This window comes from Lithobates pipiens, unplaced genomic scaffold (assembly GCF_037356315.1).
Source record: "Lithobates pipiens isolate NorthernLeopardFrog02 unplaced genomic scaffold, aLitPip1_a1.2 Scaffold_13, whole genome shotgun sequence".
In the NCBI taxonomy this organism is placed as follows: domain Eukaryota; kingdom Metazoa; phylum Chordata; class Amphibia; order Anura; family Ranidae; genus Lithobates; species Lithobates pipiens.
This window is the reverse complement of record NW_027507718.1, coordinates 14,074,483-14,098,752: the sequence shown is the minus strand read 5'-3', so window position 1 is coordinate 14,098,752 and position 24,270 is coordinate 14,074,483. Positions and strand designations below refer to the sequence as shown.

The 24,270-nt window shown below is 44.5% G+C and overlaps 1 protein-coding gene across 1 annotated transcript in view; it reads right to left on the bottom strand.

Annotated features, from left to right (window-relative positions):
* Window positions 1–24,270, bottom strand: part of UBQLN1 (ubiquilin 1) — a 76,335-nt gene that overhangs the window by 3,950 nt on the left and 48,115 nt on the right. The window contains exons 8-10 of the mRNA XM_077474867.1: window positions 16,982–17,065; window positions 6,787–6,902; window positions 5,188–5,353 (exon numbers count right to left, since the gene is read on the bottom strand). Of these exons, the coding sequence (XP_077330993.1) occupies window positions 5,188–5,353; window positions 6,787–6,902; window positions 16,982–17,065 (366 nt within the window). The remainder of the gene's footprint in view (window positions 1–5,187; window positions 5,354–6,786; window positions 6,903–16,981; window positions 17,066–24,270) is intronic.

Here is a 24,270-nt window from a genome sequence, read left to right as displayed (position 1 = left end):
TTGCAAATTTTAATACCAGGATCATGGCTGCAGCTATGATACTGGTATAACAGCTTGTTTGCAAAAACAGACAGGTATGTTCTAGGGATGGTTAACCGGTTCCCGACCAGCGCACGCCGATGTACGTCGGCAGAATGGCACGGGCAGGCATATACAGGTACGTCCGATCTTCAATGCCGCCCTGCTATCGCGAGCGCGTCGCTGGAGGCTCGCTAGCGTGCCGGTCGGGACCCTCGTGAGTCCGGCCGCGGGTCCCGCGGACTCGATCGCCTCACAGGACGGCTGAATGGAGTAAATGCCGTGTAAACAGCATTTCTCCATTCTGCCTAGCAACTAGTGACGCTGATCTCTGCTCCATGTGATTGGAGCAGAGATCAGTGTTCACTAAATGAAAGCCCAACCCCCCCACAGTTAGTAACACACCCCTACACTGCCATCCACTGGTTAACCCCTTCACTGCCAGTGTCATTTACACAGGAATCACTGCATTTATATAGCAGTGATTACTGTATAAATGACAATGGCCCCAAAAATGTCCGATGTGTCCCGACGTGTACTCCCAAAAAAATAAAAAAAAATAACAAAAAAGAGCTGATCACCGCCATTACTAGTTAAAAAAAAAAATAATAATAAAAAATTAATAAAAATGCTATAAAACTATCCCTATTTTGTAAACGCTATAACTTTTGCGCAAACCAATCAATAAATCGATTATTGCGGTTTTTTACCAAAAATATGAAGAATACGTTTTGGCCGAAACTGAGGGAAAATTTTTTTTTTTTTTTTTATATATTTTTGGGGGATATTAATTATAACAAAAAGTAAAAAATAATGCATTTTTTTCAAAATCGTCGCTCTATTTTTGTTTATAGCGCAAAAAATAAAAACCGCAGGGGTGATCAAATACCACCAAAAGAAAGCTCTATTTGCGGGAAAAAAAGGACATCAATTTTGTTTGGAAGCCACGTTGCACGACCACGCAATTGTCAGTTAAAGCGACGGCAGTGCCGAATCGCAAAAAGTGGTCTGGTCTTTGACCAGCAAAATGGTCCGGTCTAAGTGGTTAAAGCTGAACTCTGGGTAAAATCCAAATCTACCCCTGCGGTGGGGCTCCTACCGAAACAACCCTAAACAAAAAATAAAATAGCATTTTTTTGTACTCACTGTAAGATCCTTTTCTCTGTAATTCACCGACCGACACAGCACCTCTTAGCCATTGGGTTGTTATGCCCACCACAAGGAGGATACTAGGCATTACTTGTTATGTAACTCAGAACTTTGCAGTTCCGCCCAGGGGAGGTCTCTTGGGCAACAACCCTCCAGCATGCCATGCAGTCATCAGTACGTCAACAAGCAGTATAACGTAAAGAGAAAATGGAGGGGCGGGTGCTGTGTCGGTCGGTGAATTACAGAAAAGGATTTTAAGAGGAGTACAAAAAAAATCCTATTTTCTCTTTTATTCACCGACCGACACAGCTCCTCTTGGCCATTGGGACGTCCCCAAGCAGTGCCAAACGAGGGGTGGGAAAAACAGCACAGAAAACTTCATCCACCATGGCAAGTGGGAACTAGTGAAACTTTACCCACAAAAGACAACAGTGTGTGGAGAAAACCACCACAAAAACAGAGCACCCTCTACAGTTGTGACTACCCACAACCGCACCAAAACTGCGGAATGTAATGCAACAGCGCATTAACGTAACGGTACTGCATTTTTAAACCAGGAATAAAGAAAATATATTGCATATCCAATTGCAACTATACAGCTGCCTGTAAAACTTTGCGGCCAAAAACAGGCATCGGCTACCTTGTAGAACTTGGAAAACGTGTGGACAGACGACCAGGTCACCGCTTTACACACCTGAGCGACAGACACTTGGTATCGGAAGGCCCAAGACATTCCGATTGGCCTTGTGGAGTGGGCCGTGACTGGAAAGGGGGGGCATCTGACCCTTCAAGGTGTAGGCTTGCACTACAATCTTTCTGATCCACTAGGAAATGGTGGCCGACGAGACCGCCATGCCTTTCTTTGGACCAGCCACCGAAACAAACAGTGAGTCTGACTTCCGAAAAGGGGGCTGTGGCAGACAAATACACCTTCAGAGCCCAAACCACGTCTAGAGCGTGAAGGGCCACCTCTTTAGGGTGCTTCGGCTTAGGACACAGAGATGGTAATACAATGTCCTCATTGATATGAAAAGCCGAGACCACTTTCGGTAGAAAAGACGGTTGCGGACGCACCACCACCTTATTCTTGTGGATAACCAGATAAGGCAACTTGCAGGACAAGGTCGCCAGTTCCGAAACCCTCCTGGCCTATGTGATGGCCACTAGAAAGACCACTTTCTGGGAAAGGCAACAGGGGAATCTCCCTGATATTTTCAAACGGCGGTTTTTGAAGCGCCAATAACACCAGGTTCAGATACCACAGGGGTAAAGGTGGACGCACCGGAGGGACTACACGTCGCACCCCCTGAATAAAGGCACTCACTAATGAGTGAGACGCCAGGGGTCGCTGAAAGAAGACAGTCAAGGCTGATATTTGCCCCTTAATGGTGCTTAATGCCAATTTCTGGTCTACTCCTTGCTGAAGAAACAGCAGGATCCTGGATATAGAAAAAGAGCGCGGGTGCCATCCTTTCTCCTCACACATGGAGATGTAAGCCTTCCAGGTATGATGACATATCTTCCTAGAAGATGATTTCCGTGCCCAACATAGTTGGGAATCACAGAGTCTGACAGACCCCTGTTCCTCAACACCTGGCTCTTAATAGCCATGCCGTTAAAGAAAGCGATGGTAATGCAGGGTGGAGAATCGGACCTCGAGACAGAAGGTCCTCTCGTAGCGGCAGTCTCCACGGGGCGTCTGCCCCCAGGCATACTAGGTCTGCGTACTGCGTCACTGAGGCCAATCTGGGGCGACCAGAATCACTGGGATCCCCTCGACTTCCACTCTGCGGAGCAGACATGGTAACAGTTTCAGTGGAGGAAAGACGTAGGATCAGCTGGTACTGATCCCACGGAGCCTCCATCGCGTCTGGCGCATCTGCCCACGGATCTCTTGTCCTTGACAAGAATCTCGGCACCTTCCGATTGAGACGGGAGGCCAGAAGATCCACGTCTGGTGTGCCCACCTCAGGCACAGTAGCCCAAATACCTCCAGATGCAACACCCATTCTCCTGGGTCCAGCATCTGGCGACTCAGATAGTCCGCCTGCCAGTTCTCCACTCCCGGGATGTAAATGACCGACAGGGCCGGTACGTGCTGCTCTGCACACGGAAGTACGCGAGCGACCTCCCGTGTGGCAGCTGAGCTTCTTGTTCCTCCTTGGTAATTGATGTATGCCACAGCTGCGGCGTTGTCTGACTGGATCCTGATCGGACGCCCCTGTAGTCTCATTGACCGTGTGGAGAGGCACAGCATGATCGCTCTTAGCTTGAGCAGATTGATTAGCAACCTGGTTTCTTCCACCGACCAGAGGCCCTGAACCGACTGAGAACCCCTATCACTCCACCCCAGCTGAATAGGCTGGCGTCCGTTGTGATCACTGTCCACTTCAGAGGTAGGAACGACTTCCCGGACTGAATCACCGGGGACCTCAGCCACCAGTTCACATAATCTGACTGGCTCACCTGGATCTGTCGATCCAGGGACAACTGATATTTGTCCCACTTTGTCAAAATCTCCTTCTGCAGGACTCTGGTGTGGGACTGGGCATATGGTACTGCCTCAGAAAGGAGGCTACCATGAGTCCCAAGACTCGCATGCAGAAGCATAGCGAAGACAACTTGCGGTTCATCAGCATTTTACAGTGGATCTGAGAGTCTGCAGATTGTCTGAAGGGAGGAAAACTCTCGCTTCCCTGGAGTTCAGCAGCAAGCCCAGGTACTCCAGACGCTGGGTCGGTACAATCACCGACTTTTAGGTTCAACAGCCACCCAAATTCTTGCAGGGTCTGCATGGTGATCGCCACATCCTCCTCTAATTATGAGGTGGAAGATGCCCTCAGGAGGAGATCGTCTAGGTATCCCACGTTGCTGCAGCAACGCCAAAACTTGAGCCAATACCTTGGTAAAGACTCGGGGGGCTGATGTCAGACCGAAAGGAAAAACAAACTGGTAGTGGGCGTCCCCGCCTGTAAATCGCAGAAACTTTTGATGCCGAAGGCATATGGGTATGTGCAGACACGCATCCTGGATGTCCAAGGATGCCAGGCAGTCCCCTTGATTGAGTGTAGCGACTACTGAGCGAACCGATTCCATTCTGAACCTCTGCACTTTCACAAAGTGATTGAGGGATTTTAGGTCCAAGATTGGATGTACCCCTTCCTTCTTGGGAACTACAAACAGAACTACAAACAAACAGATGAGTAGAATCCCTGGAAACGTTCCGATTCCAGAACTGGTACAACCAACCCGCGACTCAGCAGGTCCCTTACTGCCCCCAAGAGGGCCTCCCGGCGAGCCGGGGATATGGGTATGCTGGATAGGAAGAATCTGTTTGGCGGCCAAGAGAGAAACTATCTTGTAGCCTGAGGAAATCAGATCGCAGACCTATTGGTCGGATAGTCGAGAGGACCACCAGGCTGCAAACTCCCGAAGGCGACCCCCCACCCGCGGGTGGGGGCAAACCTTCATGCAGTAGCACTTTTGTTTGCAGGCTTGTTAGGCTTGCGGTTCCAGGGACGTTTGTCCTTCCGTGGTCGTCCTGTCGGGCTGGGGGCGTTTAGCCGAAGCTCCGGGCAGACGAAAAAGCCGTTTGAGCAGAAAGAGAGGGCCCTTGCCTACGGCGTGGCTCCTTAGCCTTTCTGGCCTGGGGGAGTAGGGTACTCTTACCACCGTTGGCATTTTTAATAATGTCATCCAAAGAGGCTCTGAAAAGCTGGTCACCAAGGAAGGGAAGATAAAATAAAACTGATGACTGCATGGCAGGCTGGAGGGTTGTTGCCCAAGGGACCGCCCCCTGGGCGGAACTGAAAAGTTCTGAGTGTTACATAACACGTAATGCCTAGTATTCTCCTAGTGGTGGGCATAACAACCCAATTGCTAAGAGAGGAGTTGTGTAGGTCGGTGAATATAAAATAAAAAAAATAAAAATAATAAAAAACACAACATGATGCAATGTAGTATTCTGCTAGACATGTTAAACAATTTTTGCTGCAAGGTCAAAGTCAATGTGAACGTTACCTGCGGATTAGCACCAGACAAGGCTTGCAGCATCTGTTGTACAAATTGCTGGTGCCCTGGCTCAGAGATTCCAGATAAAGGAGTAGTGTTCTCAGTTGGTCCAGGTGTGGGCACAGTTGTGGAAGGTGGGCTAGCTGTACCACCCAAACCACCAAAGGCAGTAGAGCTAAGAGGGAGTAGGGATAGAAACTAAATTACCCATTTTATAAAACATACATATCTTTAAGCAAGAACTCTACAATGCCACGTAGCCACATGTAACATTTTTTGCAAAGTTTGACTGTTATAATAGAAACTTTGTAACGTGCAATGTTGGGTAGTTATGATGTAATTGGGATTTCTGGCTAATTCTTGCCATTCATATTATCAACTGTGTTTTATGGAAGTTATTTTTATGCAATTCCTAATAAAATTACTTGCTTTATCATTGTTTTTTAAAAAAAATTATCAGGTGCCTTAAAAAGCTCACTTATCTTTTTTCGTCAAAATATTTTTGAAGCCTGCTTATGCAAGCAAGGGGAGGCATGATAGCAAAATGTGGAATTCTGCACATGAAGATTAAAATAGTTTGCAATGAACAGCGTAAATTGTAAAACACTGCACATGCTGTATTTTTATTACGATTATAAATATAATAAGTAGATTATACACAAGTATTATGTGAGTTCTGTTGCTAAAAGGCCTTTACTTTCCTAATAAAAATCCCCCTGAAGAGACTGGAAATCGCAAGGGTCGAAATGCATCAGGGTTTTTCATGTGGATACATAGGTTACAAATACAATTGGCAAACCATGCTTGTACATAGAGTGTTTTTTGCTATGAGTGATGTTCCATGTTTTTTTTTGTGTCTCACTACCTATATGGATGATTTATCATTGTTCATTTGAAATTTTTATTGTCTGCTAAGCAAATGATTTTTTTTTTACATCAACCATTTTTTATACAAATTCTCGGCTGCTAAAAAAAAAAAATAAACACCCTGGGGAAACTTCCTGTGTTTTTGTATACTTTTGGGTTATGCGGCTTTGGGGGCTCCCTTATTGTGTTTTTCCTTTCATAGAAAGGCCTTTCCTAAGGGCCATTTCGCACGTGCAGACCTTTAAGATAAGCTGAAAAAACTAACAGGCAGATCTGAACGGTCACCCCATACATTTCTATGGAGTAACGGATGTCAGCGGTGACATTCATGCCGATATACGATCCGCCCCAATCCAATCCGCAAAATCCACACAGATGGAAACCCCATTTTCCATCCGTCTGGCGGATTGGATGAAAAACAGACAGGCGGTCCATAATCATCCGATCCCCCCCATAGATAAGAGCGGAGAGCTGACGGGTCCGCCCCTGCACAGTGTGCAGAGACGGGCTTGTCAAACGCTGGCTCAGCAGGGATCAACAGAGCAATCCCTGCTGAGCCAGCGGATGGCTGAATACCGATCCTGCATGTGTGGTTCACAAATTAATACATAGTTGTGACATGAGCATTCAAATGTTTGGCTTTAGAATTCTGACATAGTGGGAGAATGCAGGTTTAGACCACATACCTCAATGCAAAAGTAACAGCCACTTAGATATGAAAAAATTTATTAAGAACTTTACCTTGGAATAAGGGAAGGAGCTTCAGTAGCCAAAGTCTGCAATCCCTGCTGGATTTGTAATAAGGCTTGCATTGCTCTAGGGTTAGACATAGCTGACAGAGTTTCTGGATTCTGCATCTAGAAAGAAGAAAAAAAGTGAAAATAGTTTCTCTAAACAGATTAAAAACACAAAACTTTCAGTTATTCAAACCACCACCCGTAAAAAGGATTAGGATTTGTATTCAATATCTACATCTAACAAGATTAAATAAGGGGACTTTGGCTTGCTTATAAAATTCTCCTCGGAGTAAATCACAGGCCAAAAAAGGACAAAGGGTATTGTGATCTCCATTGCAATTGGGTTAGGCTGCCACCTTCAGGTGACTGGACACTTGAAGGAAATCCCTTCCTAGGCAGGGCCCCTCCACACTAGAGAGGGTTTTTGTAGCAAGCCATAAACCACAAAGACAGAGGGGTGGGGTGTCAGAGTCCTGTGATATACTCCAAGAAAAGGATTTAACTGGTAAACCAAAGATCCCCCTTGCCTCATCATACCTCCCACAGGGATCATTCTTCATTTGCATTATGACAGGGATGTCCTAAAGCACTGAACATGAAAAGGAGGGCAATGTGGCAAGAGACTCCAAGAAAACCAGAACAGGCAAGAACCTAATGCAGTAGCCTTCAAATAACGGCTTGGACATCCACTTGGTAACATTTTGCAGGAGTATGAACTGAAGACCAGGTAGCTGCTTTACAAACCTGAGCTACCAAAGCCCAATGATGAATAGCTCAGGAGGAAGAGACTCCTGGTAGAAAGTGGTTACTGAAAACTGTGGAACTTTTCCTTTTAGGCCATAAACTTGAGAAATAAGCTGAGGGATCTCTGGGGAGATTGGAAGATTTGGAAGCCACATGATCCTTCCTTGGGCCTTCAGAAAGCGTAAAGAGGAAATCTGACTGATGAATTGCAGTCAATTTGAGCTAACACCCGATTGTACCGGGTTGTACCGATACAGAGCATTTGCACGAGTACTTTTACTCTGGCAAATGCTCCAATGCTTGACCCGATACTTGGACAGTCAGGAACCAACAGTGCGGGGAGTTACAATCTCCCTGCGCGGCTTTCAACAAAGCATCCGACAGCTGCTTCTCCCCCTTACACGGCTTTCAGCTGCTTTATTGAAAGCCGTGCAGGGAGACAGGCGATAGTGACTCCTCCCTCCCACGATCGTTTGACTGTCCCATGTCCTCCTCTGGTCACTGACTCTGTCCATGCATAACCGTTTACGATGCTTCCGTTTATGGAGAGGAGCCCGTCTCCTGTCCATCTTCAGTGCAGCGAAGGCTGCAGAGAAAGGGACTGGGGAATCTGTCCTCAGTCCCTTTCCCAAAAGAGGAGATATCAGAGATAGATAGATATATATATCTATATATATCTATCTATATATCTATATCTATATACACACATACATACACACACACACACACACACACACACACACACACACACACGCGACACAGCGTTACAAGGTCTCAGGTGTGAATGGGGCAGGTGTGTTAAATTTGGGGTTATCACTCTCTCTCATATACTGGTCACTGGAAGTTCAACATGGCACCTCATGGCAAAGAACTCTGAGGATATGGGAAAAAAATAATTTTTTTTTGCTTTACATAAAGATGACCTAGGCTATAAGAAGATTGCCAAGACCCTGAAACGGAGCTTCAGCATGGTGGCCAAGACCATACAGCGGTTTAACAGGACAGGTTCCAATCAGAACAGGCCTCACCATGGTTGACCAAAGAAGTTGAGTGCACGTGCTCAGCATCATATCCAGAGGTGGTCTTTGGGAAACAGACATGAGTGCTGACAGCATTGCTGCAGAGGTTGAAGGGGTGGGGGGTCAGCCTGTCAGTACTCAGACCATACACTGCATCAAATTGGTCTGCATGGCTGTCGTCCCAGAAGGAAGCCTCTTCTAAAGATGATGCACAAGAAAGCCCAGAGTTTTCTAAAGACAGGCAGACTAAAGGACATAGATTACTGGAACCATGTCCTGTGGTCCGATGAAACCAAGATGAACTTATTTGGTTTAAACAGTGTCAAGCATGTGTGGCGGCAACCAGGTGAGGAGTACAAAGACAAGTGTGTCTTGCCTACTGTCAAGCATGGCGGTGGGAGTAAAATAAAAGGATTTTAATTTTCTGTCCATGTATTCTGAAGACTTGTGTAAAAAAATTAAAATTATCAAAAGACTCATAATGCTTCATAGAATATACTTTGGGGTGTTTGCTTTCCAAAATGGGGTCATTTCGTGGGTAACTCCTTTTTCCTTGTGCTACAGGGCCCTCACAAATGTAATTTAATCCACAAATGTTAGGAAATTAGAGGTGTCATTTATGCTCCTAGAACGCCTGACCGCGCTCCCTGCATGTTGGGCCTTTGTATGTGGCCAGGCTGTGTAAAAGTCACACACCTGTGGTATCGCCATACTCAGGATGAGTAGCAGAATGTATTTTGGGGTGTCATTTTTGCTATGCACATGCTACGAGTTAGAAATATCTTATAAACTGACCACTTTGTGTAAAAAAAAAAAAAAATTCTCAAAATTTTCGCTCTTTTTTCACTTATGTCACCAAAAATAAAAAACCCAGTGGTGATTAAATACCACCAAAACAGAAAAACAGCCAAGCCCGGCTACATTTTACAAAAACACATCTTAAGTCTCTCGAAAGAAAAGCATGTGGGAAAACGTGTTGTGTCTGATGAAACCAAGTATGAACTTTTTTGGCTATAAATTCCAAAAGATTGTTTATGCTCCAAACCCAATACTGCACATCCCCAAAAGAACACCATACACACAGTGAAGCATGGTGGTGGCAGCATCATGCTTTGGGGCTGTTTTTCTACAGCTGGAACAGGGGCCTTAGTCAAGGTAGAGGGAATTATGAACAGTTCCAAATACCAGTCAATATTGGCGCAAAACCTCCAGACTCATGCTAGAAAGCTGAAAATGAAGGGGAAATTCACCGTTCAGCATTAGAACAACCCAAAACATACATCCAAATCAACAAAAGCATGGCTTGACCAGAAGATTTAAGTTTTTCTAATGGTCCAGCCAAAGCCCAGACCTGAATCTGATTGAAAATCTGAGGGGGTAATCTGAGGAGGGCTGTGCACAGATGTCCTTGCAACCTGACAGATTTAGTCTTTAGTCGCTTACATATTATATTCTTGGATTTGACTGATAGGCACATCACGTTAAATATTTTTTTTTTTTTTTAGGTTTTTGCTGCAGGTTCAGCAGATCATTAAGTGGATAGCGTAGCACACAATTTATTTATCTGCAATTCTCACACGTTCGTATTGGACGCAATTAGTGCTAGCAGCTGTCATTATACTATTATACAGTATGATCTGTTTTCCAGTGTCTAGTCACCTGAGAGTTACTACCCTATACTAATGAAGATGAAGATACTTTGTGATCTGGGAAGTATGATAAACACAGATTTTGTAAGCGAGAGTAAGCCAGCTCTTCACTACAAGGACCCGCAGAGATACTGACAGCTTTGATATACAAAACGTAAAAAAGGTGCAACAAGATGCATGAGAAACAGAAGTTTCAGCGAGGTACCATGATCAAGGGGAAGGTTGGGGGGGGGGGGGGGAAATCACATGTATAGGGAGAGAACTCTATTATTTTATGCACCAACAGTATTTATCCAATATGCAATGACACTTGGATTGCAAAACCCAAATATATTCTTCCCTTACAGACAGGTATTTATTTTATCTAAGGCCATGTCAGTTCTAAAAGGCAACCTATGGATATATTACATTAAACATGCAAGTATTGTAGCTTTTATTTGAGCATGCGTTTATTAACGCTATTAAAAAAGTCATCATAGCATTTACCTTCAAATTTCATACCCATAGTTACCCGGTGCACCCCCTTATCCCACCCATGAGTTGGTCCGTAGCTGTGGTTCGGCACCGGGGCCTGTGGTCTCCCTCTCCTAATGGACGAGGTGGTTGTTAAGCGGCTGTTTAGCACCATTTGTGGCGAGTTCATATGTAATGTATATGCATGCATGCATGCATGCATGCATGTACCCCAACAATCTTACATTTTACTGTTTATACCATATTCTAATTGAAGTTTGTTCTTCTAACTAGAAATACAGAAGCTCCTGAAGAAGCGACATTCATAGTCGTGAAACATGTAGAGCATTTTTTAATTCTTCAAGGGGCTCCTTCCTCCTCTCCCTGTCACCGAGCCATTAGGAGAGAGGAGCAGGGCCTCACGCTGGGAACCCTACTACGCATGCGCGAAGCCATAAGGCTACACTGCCGGGAAACCTTACCCACAATGGCGGCGGTAGCACCCGACAGCTGATGGAAACTTCAGCTGCGGTGCCGACATCAGGGGACTCCAGGACAGGCAAGTGTCTTATTGTTAAAATTGTTTTAAAATTGTTTAACCAGTTGCCGACCGCCGCACGACGATGTACGTCGATAGCATGGCACGGGCAGGCATATTGGCGTACATGTACGTCCCTTGCCTCCCGCGGGTCGGGGGCCCGATCGGGCCCCCGCCCGGTGCCTGCGGCGGTCGGTATTCGTGCGGGAGCGATCCCGGACGAGGGGACGGCCATTCGTTCATGGCCACCCCCTCGCGATCGCTCCCGACGAATAGGAATCCCCCGTGACATCACTTCCTCTCCTGTAATGTAAACACAGGAGAGGAAGTGATGTATTCTCTCCTCCGTGTCGGTATTTTTCGTTCCGACACGGAGGAGAGCGGATCGGTGAGTTGCACCAACACTCTACACACACAGTAGAACATGCCAGGCACACTCACACCCCCCCTTTACCCCCCGATCACCCCCCCAATTACCCCTGCCCCCCAGTCACAGTGACACCAATGTCATTTTTTTTTTTTTTTTTTTTTTTTTTGCATTGGTGTCATTTGTGACTGTAATAACTGTTAGGGCAGTTAGAGTTAGCCCCCTTTAGTTCTAATGTACCCCCCTAACCCCCCCAATAAAGGTTTAACCCCGTGATCACCCCCGTCGCCAGTGTCACTAAGGCTGGGTTCACATTGCAGCGGTTTATGAGAACGAATGTGATTCGCACCGCACTGCAGTGCAAATCACATCCGATCTCTGTGCGATTCGAGTTCAGCCATTCGCCGCACCCGCCGCACCCGCCGCACCCACCGCAAATTCGCACGGGACCCTTTTTTTGGCCCGCAGCAGAATCGGATCGCATGGGTGTTCACACCATGCGATCCGAGTTTGCAGATCGCACTGCGATATGCGAACTGATCTGGGGGTGTCAGTAACATTTCACTGACACTCCCAGCAGTTCGCATAGGGCAGTGTGAACTGCCGCCGGGAGGCATGCGATGCGGGAACCCGCCGCGGATTTGCGGCGTTTCCGCATCGCTCCAGTGTGAACCCAGCCTAATAAGCGATCATTTTTCTGATCGCCGTATTAGTGTCACAGGTGACGCTAGTTAGGCAGGTAGGTATTTAGGTTCGCCGCAGCTTTTTATAGCGCCAGGGACCCCCATATACTACCGCATAAAGCCCCCTGATTGCCCCCTAGTTAACCCTTTCACCAGTGATCACCATATAACTGTTACAGGTGACGCTGGTTGGTTAGTTATTTTTTATAGTTTCAGGGCACCCGCCATTTATTACCTAATAAAGGTTTAACCCCCTGATCACCCGGCGGGTGTCATTTGTGACTAATAACTGTTAGGGCAGTTAGGGTTAGCCCCCTTTAGTTCTAAGGTACCCCCCTAACCCCCCCAATAAAGGTTTAACCCCGTGATCACCCCCCGTCGCCAGTGTCACTAAGGCTGGGTTCACATTGCAGCGGTTTATGAGAACGGATGTGATTCGCACCGCACTGCAGTGCAAATCACATCCGATCTCTGTGCGATTCGAGTTCAGCCATTCGCCGCACCCGCCGCACCCGCCACACCCGCCGCAAATTCGCACGGGACCCTTTTTTTGGCCCGCAGCAGAATCGGATCGCATGGGTGTTCACACCATGCGATCCGAGTTTGCAGATCGCACTGCGATATGCGAACTGATCTGGGGGTGTCAGTAACATTTCACTGACACTCCCAGCAGTTCGCATAGGGCAGTGTGAACTGCCGCCGGGAGGCATGCGATGCGGGAACCCGCCGCGCATTCGTGGCGTTCCCGCATCGCTCCAGTGTGAACCCAGCCTAATAAGCGATCGTTTTTCTGATCGCTGTATTAGTGTCACAGGTGACGCTAGTTAGGCAGGTAGGTATTTAGGTTCGCCGCAGCTTTTTATAGCGCCAGGGACCCCCATATACTACCGCATAAAGCCCCCTGATTGCCCCCTAGTTAACCCTTTCACCAGTGATCACCATATAACTGTTACAGGTGACGCTGGTTGGTTAGTTATTTTTTTATAGTTTCAGGGCACCCGCCATTTATTACCTAGTCTCACTAGTGTACCCCTAAATTTAGGGGTGTCTACTTTCCAAAATGGGGTCATTTGGGGGGGGTTTGTGCCATCTTGGCATTTTATGGCCTTCAAAACTGTAACGCCCTTAGAAAGCCTGAAGGCGGTGCTTGGTTTTCGGGGCCCCGTACGCGGCTAGGCTCCCAAAAAGTCCCACATATGTGGTATCCCCGTACTCAGGAGAAGCAGCAGAATTTATTTTGGGGTGTCATTTCACATATGCCCATGGCATGCGTGAGCAATATATCATTTAGTGACAACTTTGTGAAAAAAAAAAAAAAAAAAAAAAAGTTTGTAATTTTCCCGCAACTTGTGGCAAAATATAAAATATTCCATGGACTCAACATGCCTCTCAGCAAATAGCTTGGGGTGTCTACTTTCTAAAATGGGGTCATTTGTGGGGGTTTTGTGCCATCTTGGCATTTTATGGCCTTCAAAACTGTAATAGGTAGTGAGAAGTGAACTCAAAAATTTACGCCCTTAGAAAGCCTGAAGGCGGTGCTTGGTTTTCGGGGCCCCGTACGCGGCTAGGCTCCCAAAAAGTCCCACATATGTGGTATCCCCGTACTCAGGAGAAGCAGCAGAATTTATTTTGGGGTGTCATTTCACATATGCCCATGGCATGTGTGAGCAATATATCATTTAGTGACAACTTTGTGAAAAAAAAAAAAAAAAAAAAAAAGTTTGTAATTTTCCCGCAACTTGTGGCAAAATATAAAATATTCCATGAACTCAACATGCCTCTCAGCAAATAGCTTGGGGTGTCTACTTTCTAAAATGGGGTCATTTGTGGGGGTTTTGTGCCATCTTGGCATTTTATGGCCTTCAAAACTGTAATAGGTAGTGAGAAGTGAACTCAAAAATGTACGCCCTTAGAAAGCCTGAAGGCGGTGCTTGGTTTTCGGGGCCCCGTACGCGGCTAGGCTCCCAAAAAGTCCCACATATGTGGTATCCCCGTACTCAGGAGAAGCAGCAGAATTTATTTTGGGGTGTTATTTCACATACGCCCATAGCATGTGTGAGCAATATATCATTTAGTGACAACTTTGTGTAAAAAAAAAAAAAAAATTTTTTTTTTGTCATTATTCAATCGCTTGAGGCAAAAAAATAAAATATTCAATGGGCTCAACATGCCTCTTATCAATTTCCTTAGGGGGTCTACTTTCCAAAATGGGGTCATTTGGGGGGGTTTTGTACTGCCCTGCCATTTTAGCACCTCAAGAAATGAGATAGGCAGTCGTAAACTAAAAGCTGCGTAAATTCCAGAAAACGTACCTTAGTTTGTAGATGTGACAACTTTTGCGCAAACCAATAAATATACAATTATTGACTTTTTTTTTACCAAAGACATGTGGCTGAATACATTTTGGCCTAAATGTATGACTAAAATTGAGTTTATTGGATTTTTCTAATAACAAAAAGTAGAAAATATCATTTTTTTTCAAAATTTGCGGTCTTTTTACGTTTATATCGCAAAAAATAAAAATCGCAGAGGCAATCAAATACCATCAAAAGAAAGCTCTATTTGTGGGAAGAAAAGGACGCAAATTTTGTTTGGGTACAACATTGCATGACCGCGCAATTACCAGTTAAAGCAGCGCAGTGCCAAAGTGTAAAAAGACCTCTGGTCATTTACCAGCAAAATGGTCCGGTCTGAAAGTGGTTAAGCGGAACACCGCTTTAACCATTGCAAGACCAGGCTTTTTCTGGCACTTTTTGTTTACAAGTTTAAATCAGTATTTTTTTTTTTCTAGAAAATTACTTAGAACACCTAAACATACATTTTTAAAAATGTTTTTAGCAGAGGCCTTAGGGAATAAAATGGTGATTGTTGTAATTTTGTTTTGTTATGTCACACGGTATTTGCTCAGCGGTTTTGCAAGCAAATAATTTTTTTTTAAAAATGCACTTTAATGAATAAAAATAAAATATATACCCCAATTGTTTCGTAAAATGTGAAAGATGACGTTACGCCAAGTAAAGAGATAACCAACATGTCATACTATAAAGTTGAGCATGCTCAAGGAATGGCAACAAACTACGGTACTTAAAAAAATCTCCATAGGCAACGCTTTACATTTTTTTTTTTTTTTTTTACAGGTTAGAGTTAGAGGTCTAGTGATAAAATTATTGCTCTAACATTCGCAGTGATACCTCATATGTGTGGTGCGAATACAGTTTACATTTGCGTGCGCGACTTGCGTGTGCGCTTGCTTCTGCACGCAAACACAGAGGAATGGGGGTGCTTTAATTTATATTTTACACTAGCCCTTTACATTTTTTTGTTATGATCACTTTTATTCCTGATAAAAAAGGAACGTAAACATCCCTTGTAGTGTATTAGAAATAATGATGACAGGCCTTTTTTATGGAGAGATCTGAGTTCAAAAAGACCCCCCCCCCCCCCCCAAATCTCTCCTTTACCTTTTGCTTTTGAAGAATTTTTTTTTTGTACAAAAGCAAAAAAAAAAAAAAGATGGTTTACTTCCAGCCTGGACCAGAAGTGACGCATTACGTTGCTCCGGTGCTCCAAGGACATAGAGGCGATCAAAGATCTACTCTTTGAACACCTCTGGGATCAGCCAGCCACACCGTCTGATTGTTTCTTGGATGAGTCGGCAGAAGCAGTAAACCTGAGACTCTGGGCGAGCAGCAGGAAGGGGGGAGTCACATCCTGCTGCTTCTAAAAGTGGTCCAGTGGCTCATGGGCCGCTCGGTACACTTCCATGAGAAAGCCAGCCTCCGGCTGAAGGAGGAAGAAAATAAATAAATAAATAAAAAGATACTGGGGTTATGGCCGATATCTTTAGCCACAATGCATATACTTGCATATATTGTATATATACACACATATGTATATATACATATATTGCGGTCTTGAATTGGTTAAGAAAAGGACTGCTCTGAAAGCAATGTGCTCATAAAGTGGAACTTCAGTCATTTTATATACTTGGCTGCGTTTGCATGGTTCACCCCTCCTTTGCTAGAAACGGAACATAAAAGTAATTTTCTGTGTCTAAATACCTTTTTCTAGGCTTCCTCTTTCCTTAGTGTCATTCGCCTAGGCGATTGACGCAACATCCTGATGTCCAGCCACAGATCCCAGGAGTCTTCTGCCTTTTTTCTTCTCACTTATCGTGAGATTGCTGTGAGGGGGGAGCTGGAGGCAGGCTGATGGAAGGCTAGAGAAAGGCTTGAGGGCAGAGATGAAAGCTCACATCGGAGTATGCAGGCAAACCCAAGCCATAGGCTTAGAGCGCATGCAGGAGATTAAAGGTTTGTGGGTCAGAACAGCAAAGGAAATGTACCAGAATAGAGCAGCCTGGGCTTCATTTGCCCATAGTTGAAATGGCCGCATACAGAACACCAGTAAGAGCACAGACACATTTTTACACAGAAACAGTAATGTTTATAATCAGGAAACTCATAGTTTCTAATAGTGCTAATCCTACTTTAAAGGCCTGAAAATGTATTCTCAACTTAGCAGGTTTGCTTGAGTTTCACATTTACTGTTTTTTTTTTTTTTTTTTATTCGGCAATCCACTGAACATGCATACAAATACCGTAGCTACTGTGTAGGTTTACATGGTAGGAGTGCTTACTTCATGAAGCAAAGTGAAACAAGATCAAAAGGTTTAGTGTTCACTCAAAAGCTAATGTATGTTAATATTTACAAACGCTTTGACGGACGATCTTTACACACACACACCTGTTGTAAGAAAGTTGGCAGCTGCTGTCTCATTTGATCTTGAAGTTGAGGATTCCCAGCAAATAGAGGATTATTTTGCATCATCTGATGAGAAAAAGCATTGGTTACACTATGTTTAATAAAGTACACACATTAAAAATGCACAAGCCAAAATTACCACATTATGAAATGCCACTATTTTTGCAATGTACTTGATGTAAGCAGGTGAACAGCATATGTGACTACAAAATGTGATGTAGCAGAGTCACAAAATCCAATCACTTGACCAGAGCAATCAGACTTCATCTTTGAAATATAGCAAAGAATCCGATTAGGTTTTTAAAGGTCTCAAAAAGGTACATGCTACTCCTACCATTTTTGCATTTTGAGCTCATTTGCACAAAAAAAATAAAAATAAAAATAAACCAAGAACAAAAATAAAAAACAAAAAATACATATGTATACATGGACACCCTCAACTATCTGCAGTTCTATTAAGGTAGCATCTTTCTTTGAAGTATCTTTCTCTTTCCTTCTGCTAGTATTAACTTCCCATTCACTTAAAGTGGAACTAAAATTAAAAATAAATTGCAAAAAACAGGCATGATCTTTACCACAGAAGAGACGTGTAATGTCTATTTTGCAATAAAATGCAATTACAGGCGGTCCCCAGGTTACAAACATCTGACTTACAAATGGAGGGAGACAACAGGAAGTGAGAGATAAATCTACCCCCTAGGAAGGGAAATTCAAAAGCTTTATCACCAATCCTTGTTTTCCCAAGGACTCAAAAATGTTCAAAATTCAACTGTTATAGTGACAAAAAGTGGGGTGAAATCTTCTGAACAGGGGCAGACACAGCAAAACAAATGTTACAGGTGTTTTGACACTTACCTATGCTAAAAAAAAAAAAAAAAAAAAAAAAAAAAAAAAAAAAAAAAAAAAACCTTTTGGCTGGAGTTCCACTTAAAAAAAACGTACCTGTTTCAACTTGCATATAAACCCCATTCTTGTTTGTAACCCGGGACTGCTTGTACCTGTTACCAATTGCCTGTCTGCAATCCCCTGAAAAATGTGCAGCTCAGTTCACATTCCGAAACACTGCCTGTGTGAGCGAAAGGAAAGTATCACTGCCTTAGTTTCGCATTGCTCAATTTAGTTTGACAGATATACAGTGCCTTGCGAAAGCATTCGGCCCCCTTGAACTTTTCAACCTTTTGCCACATTTCAGGCTTCAAACAAAGATATAAAATTTTTATTTTTTTGTGAAGAATCACCAACAAGTGGGACACAATTGTGAAGTGGAACGAAATCTATTGGATAATTTAAACTTTTTTAGCAAATAAACTGAAAAGTGGTGCGTGCAAAATTATTCGGCCCCTTTACTTTCAGTGCAGCAAACTCACTCCAGAAGTTCAGCAAGGATCTCTGAATGATCCAATGTTGTCCTAAATGACTGATGGTGATAAATAGAATCCACCTGTGTGTAATCAAGTCTCTGTATAAATGCACCTGCTCTGTGATAGTCTCAGGGTTCTGTTGAAAGCGCAGAGAGCATCATGAAGACCAAGGAACACACCAGGCAGGTCCATAATACTGTTGTGGAGAAGTTTAAAGCCAGATTTGGATACAAAAAGATTTCCCAAGCTTTAAACATCCCAAGGAGCACTGTGCAAGCGATCATTTTGAAATGTGAGTATCAGACCACTGCAAATCTACCAAGACCTGGCCGTCCCTCTAAACTTTCAGCTCAGACAAGGAGAAGACTGATCAGAGATGCAGCCAAGAGGCCCATGATCACTTTGGATGAACTGCAGAGAACTACAGCCTGGGTGGGAGAGTCTGTCCATAGGACAACAATCAGTCGTACACTGCACAAATCTGGCCTTTTATGGAAGAGTGGCAAGAAGAAAGCCATTTCTCAAAGATATCCATAAAAAGTCTTGTCTAAAGTTTGCCACAAGCCACCTGGGAGACACACCAAACATGTGAAAGAAGGTGCTCTGGTCAGATGAAACCAAAATCGAACTTTTTGCCCACAACGCAAAACGATATGTTTGGCGTAAAAGCAACACAGCTCATCACCCTCAACACACCATCCCCACTGTCAAACATGGTGGTGGCAGCATCATGGTTTGGGTCTGCTTTTCTTCAGCAGGGACAGGGAAGATGGTTAAAATTGAGGGGAAGATGGATGCAGCCAAATACAGGACTATTCTGGATGAAAACCTGCTGGAGTCTGCAAAAGACCTGAAACTGGGACGGAGATTTATCTTCCAACAAGACAATGATCCCAAACATACAGCAAAATCTACAAAGGAATGGTTCACAAATAAACATATCCCGGTGTTGGAATGGCCAAGTCAAAGTCCAGACCTGAATCCAATCGAGAATCTGTGGAAAGAGCTGAAAACTGCTGTTCACAAACGCTCTCCATCCAACCTCACTGAGCTCGAGCTGTTTTGCAAGGAAGAATGGGCAAGAATTTCAGTCTCTCGATGTGCAAAACTGATAGAGACATACCCCAAGCGACTTGCAGCTGTAATCGCAGCAAAAGGTGGCTCTACAAAGTATTATTAGAATAATTTTGCACGCCCCACTTTTGATTTTTTTATTAGTTAAAAAAGTTTCAAAAATCCAATAGATTTCGTTCCACTTCACAATTGTGTCCCACTTGTTGGTGATTCTTCACAAAAAATAAAAATGTTTATATCTTTATGTTTGAAGCCTGAAATGTGGCAAAAGGTTGAAAAGTTCAAGGGGGCCGAATACTTTCGCAAGGCACTGTAAGTCCTCAAAAAAGAGGCAAGTGCCAGGTAGCCAATGCAAAAAAAAAAAAAAAAAAAAAACGAATTAAAAAAAAAAGGAAGGATGCCCAGTATTTTGTACTGCTTTATGCACTGCAGAATAGGATTTTTTTTGTCCCCAAAAAATACTTGGGAGTCCATTGAAGGACTCCAGTCAAAACAGTTAATTTTGCGGCAAAGCAGTACCGAGAGCAGGCCCATAAAACAAAGGTGTGAGACTTGTATCCCACAACAGACTAAGAAAAGATTTATAGCAAGAACAAAAATCCAATTTTCTTTGTTCATTGTGAGAAGCCTTAAACTTTTGGGCTGTCCAAAAGCAACCCAACAGAGGGGTGCACAATACAATCAACCAACCACTAACAGGCCCAAGTAAACAGGAACTGGGGAGTATTTGTAGCTCAAAGAGCTGTCTGAAGGACCTTAAACCCAAAGCTGTCATCAGACGAGACAGCAACATCCACCCGACAGAACCTAGAGACAGGAGACCAGGTGGCAGATGTAAAAATCTGAGAAACAGTTCCCTGAAAAGCCCAAAGGGTTGTTCACGGATATAGAAGAGCACACCTTCAAAGGAAAAGGGAAGGTGATCCTTGGGACATAAGCCTGAACAATGGTTTGTCAGGGGCACAGAGAACCTGGAGCCCATCCTTAATACCAATAAGAAAAGCCGTATTTCGGAAAAAAGCAGTGGCTGAGGCAGACTTGCACAGCCTGCCCCACATTCAGACAAGAGCAATTTCCTTTTGATGAACCAGTACCAGACAATGGGATAAGAGAACAATGTCTTGGTTAAGATGAAAAGCAGGGACTACCTTAGGTAGGAAGGAAGCCATGACCTTTATACAGCACTTTGAAAGCTTATACAAAACAAAAAAGTCACCATATACTCATCTTAGGAGGTGTCACATCTACAAAGAAAAATACCTTGTAGATGAGGATTAGAGAAAGGAGTGCATGTAATGGGTTCAAATGGCAGTTTCAGAAGCACAGGGAGAACCAAAGTCTGATCTCATGAAGTCACAGCTACATGGCAGACCTCCTGTACAAAAGGTTCTAAACAAAGTAAGATGCAACTGTTCTCTAAAATAAAATAGGAAAAAGCAGAAACCCTGACACCTAAAAGGCATTCTGAGCCAAACACTGCTCCAGACTCTGTTGCAGAAAGAAGAGCATTCAAAGGAGAAGCAAAGTTCCTCACACCAAGTTGAGATTCTGTTCCTCTGTGCAGCTGCAGCACCCCCTTTGTTTCCCTGCCTCCCCTTGTCTCAGCATTCAGCACATGATGGCAGCCGACTCCAGCCCTCCTCTAGACCCTGCACTGTCTGCTTCCCAACTCTGCCCCCAGCTTCTTTCCAGAAGCAGCACAAGGTGAGGGGGGTTGCATTGTGATGTAAGGATCAGGACTGTTGACTTCTGATGGGGAGGGGGGAGACTCTTAAAATCTGATGTAAGGGGAGGCACCGTGCTCTGTACATCTAGACTTGGATACAACCAAGCCTTTGAGGGCAACCATAATGCTGATGTGCCCCATGATGAAATGGAGTTCAAAACCCCTGCCCTACATCTTGATCATGTGGGACAGAGGAATTTTCAGGAGGAGGAAAGGCATAGATCATCAGTGCATACTAATCCTATGATGGTACCAGAGCACCCACTGTTTCCTCCAGAGGATCCGTACCAAAAAAAAAAAGTCCAGAAGATCCACATCTGGCATCATCCACTTGGGAAACGAGACCATTCGCCAGAGTCCATATGTAACCCTGTCTGCCTATGCCTGGAATGGTCCCCATCTTGATGGTTCATGTACGCCACCACATAGTCATTCCACTGAATCCAGATTAGGTGGCACTTCAAACGGGTTGGTCCAATCTGTTGAAGGACACCACTAAATGGAGAAAAGCTCGTCTAAGGACCTAGCAGACTTTGTTCCCCATGCACCCGAAAATCCGATATTGATATTCCAAGAAAGGAGGAACCCAATACTGAAGTTACATAGTTACTAAGGTTGAATAAAGTTCAACCTGAGCGAGTGTCTACAATTGTCCCTATCCCTGTACACTGCACACTCACATCAGTCCCTACCCTCAAGGAGCTCACAAGCCAAGGTCCCCATTCATATACTAGGGCCAATTTTGGACAGAAGCCAATTAACCTACCTGCAGGTCTTTGGAGTGTGGGAGGAAACCGGAGTACCCAGAGGAAACCCACGCAGGCACAGGGAGAACATGCAAACTCCAGGCAGGTAGTGTCGTGGTTGGGATTCGAACCAGCGACCCTTTTTACTGCTAGGCGAGAGTGCTAACCACTACACCACTGTGCTGCCCTAAAGTTGAGGGAGTAAAAAATGAAAGGCACACTTCTTGATGGGCATAGAGGGAGAAAACTTTGGCGACTGCTCCTTAGGCTTCTTCCTCTGAGGAAGACGAGGGCTCTTCCCACTGGTAGCACCCTTGATGATATTATAAAGAGCCCGTCCGAAGAGGCGCTGTCCCTATCCCATACAGGCCAGATGCTTATTGCAAGAAAATTTTGCAGTCAATCACTTTAGCCAGTGTTTTTACGCATTTGCACTAACAGGAGGCAGGCAAATGTGAAATATAGGAGGGACAGCTTTCAGATCACAGGAGAAATTGAATGCAACAGCCATATGCATTCTACCAGAGGTGGGGGGGGGGATTAAGATCCATTTTAAAACCTTTTCACCAGTCAGACATGATTTGCCAAAGTAATGTAACAGCTGGAATGGAGTGCAGAGTGGGACCCACCAGTGATCACAGAGCCATGAAAAGGGCTAACCTCAGGTGCATCCTCCACCAGCATGGCACTAGTCTTAAGATGAGACATAGCTGAACCCCCAAAGTCAATAAGGCTTAGGGGGGAGTAGACAAGTTATCAGAGTGCACCGGTAGAAGCCACAGGCTAATCCTAGTTTCAGACTGGTGCAACATGCATCAATAAGGGTTTCCTTTAAAATTACAGTCACAGTGCGGTTAGGCAAAGCACAGGCTGAAGGCAAAAGGTAAGGTACTCACAAAACCTTGGTAGCAGGTGAGGGTCGGTGACTGGATGATAGGCGTGACCAAAAATGCCTGTAGACAGGCATAACAAAATTGACAATGTTCCACATGTCTCTTTGCAAGCAGACGCAGCACCAAAAATAATTTCTCAATGCTGTACGGTGGGAAAGAGTATGGCATGCGTGCGGCTAGAGATTTACGGATTTCCCGAAATTTTGAAACCATGGAAAAAAATGTTGATGTTGGGAAGAGGCCAAGGATTGTCTGCTAGGAGTATGCCTGTGTACCAGGTTCTTCTGGGCCATTTGTGTGCAAGTAGAAGCACCGTTTTACTCTTGCTCCATTTTGTTGAGCAGGCAAGCGAGAAGAAGTTGCAGTGGAGCAAAGACATATATTAGCCTAAATTGAGACCAGGGGATAATTATAGCATCCAATGCCAAAGCTAGAGGATCCCTGATTCTGGTGACAAAGTCCAGTAGCTTGTTGTATCTGGAGGCTAGTATGTTCACATCCACGGTCGTCCCTCTTTGGCTTATCAGCTTGAACACGTCTGGATGAAGAGACCTTTAACCCCAGTGTAAGTCGTGGCGGCTGAGATAATCAGACTGCCAGTTGTCCACCTCTGAGATGTAGAACGCAGAAATTGCTGGACAGCAATTTTCTGTTCACAACAGAATCTGGTTTGCTTACTTCAAGGCCACCAGGCTCCTCTTGCCCCCTTGATATACGCCGCTGAGATGGCATTGCTGACTGTACCTAAATTGGGCGTCCCTTTAGGGGCTTCAATGCAGGAAGGTCAACCTGACTGCTCTGAGCTCCAAGACGTTGGTTGATGGGAGCTTGGTTTCATTTTGATCACATTCCCCGATTTGGAGTGGTTGCCAATAGGACAAGGAAGTTCTTACTTAACTGGACAGGAGCATGTGGCACTTCAGGAAAAGAGCCTGCTTTTTCAATACCGACAGAACGTTGTTTGAGAGTTCTTGTGTGAAATTGGTGAAAAGGTACAGCCTCAAATGAGGTGACCATTAGACACTAAACTCAGCTCATAATGCACAACTGAGATCCTAGAAAGATTCTACAGTGAGAATTGCTCTCAGAAAAATAACCTTTTTCTGACGGAGACTTTTGTTTGGGATGTAGACAAATCAGATCCAAGTATTCTATATGCAGAGAAAGCTGGAGCAGAGCTGTTGAAATTGATCACTCAGCCAAAAAGCCTGAAGTAGCAGAATTGTCTTTTGGACATTTATGGAGATTTGCAAGGGAGACGAATCCTTCAGTAGAAGGTTGTCTAGATCAGTGGTTCTCAAACCTGTCCTCAAGTACCCCGAACAGGCCATGTTTTGGGAATTTCTCGTAGATAAAATAGTGGTCCAAAATACCAAGCCATTGACTCAGATATAAAGCACCTGTGCAAGATAAAGGAAAACCTGCAAACATGGCCTGTTGGGTGTACTTGAGGACAGGTTTGAGGACCACT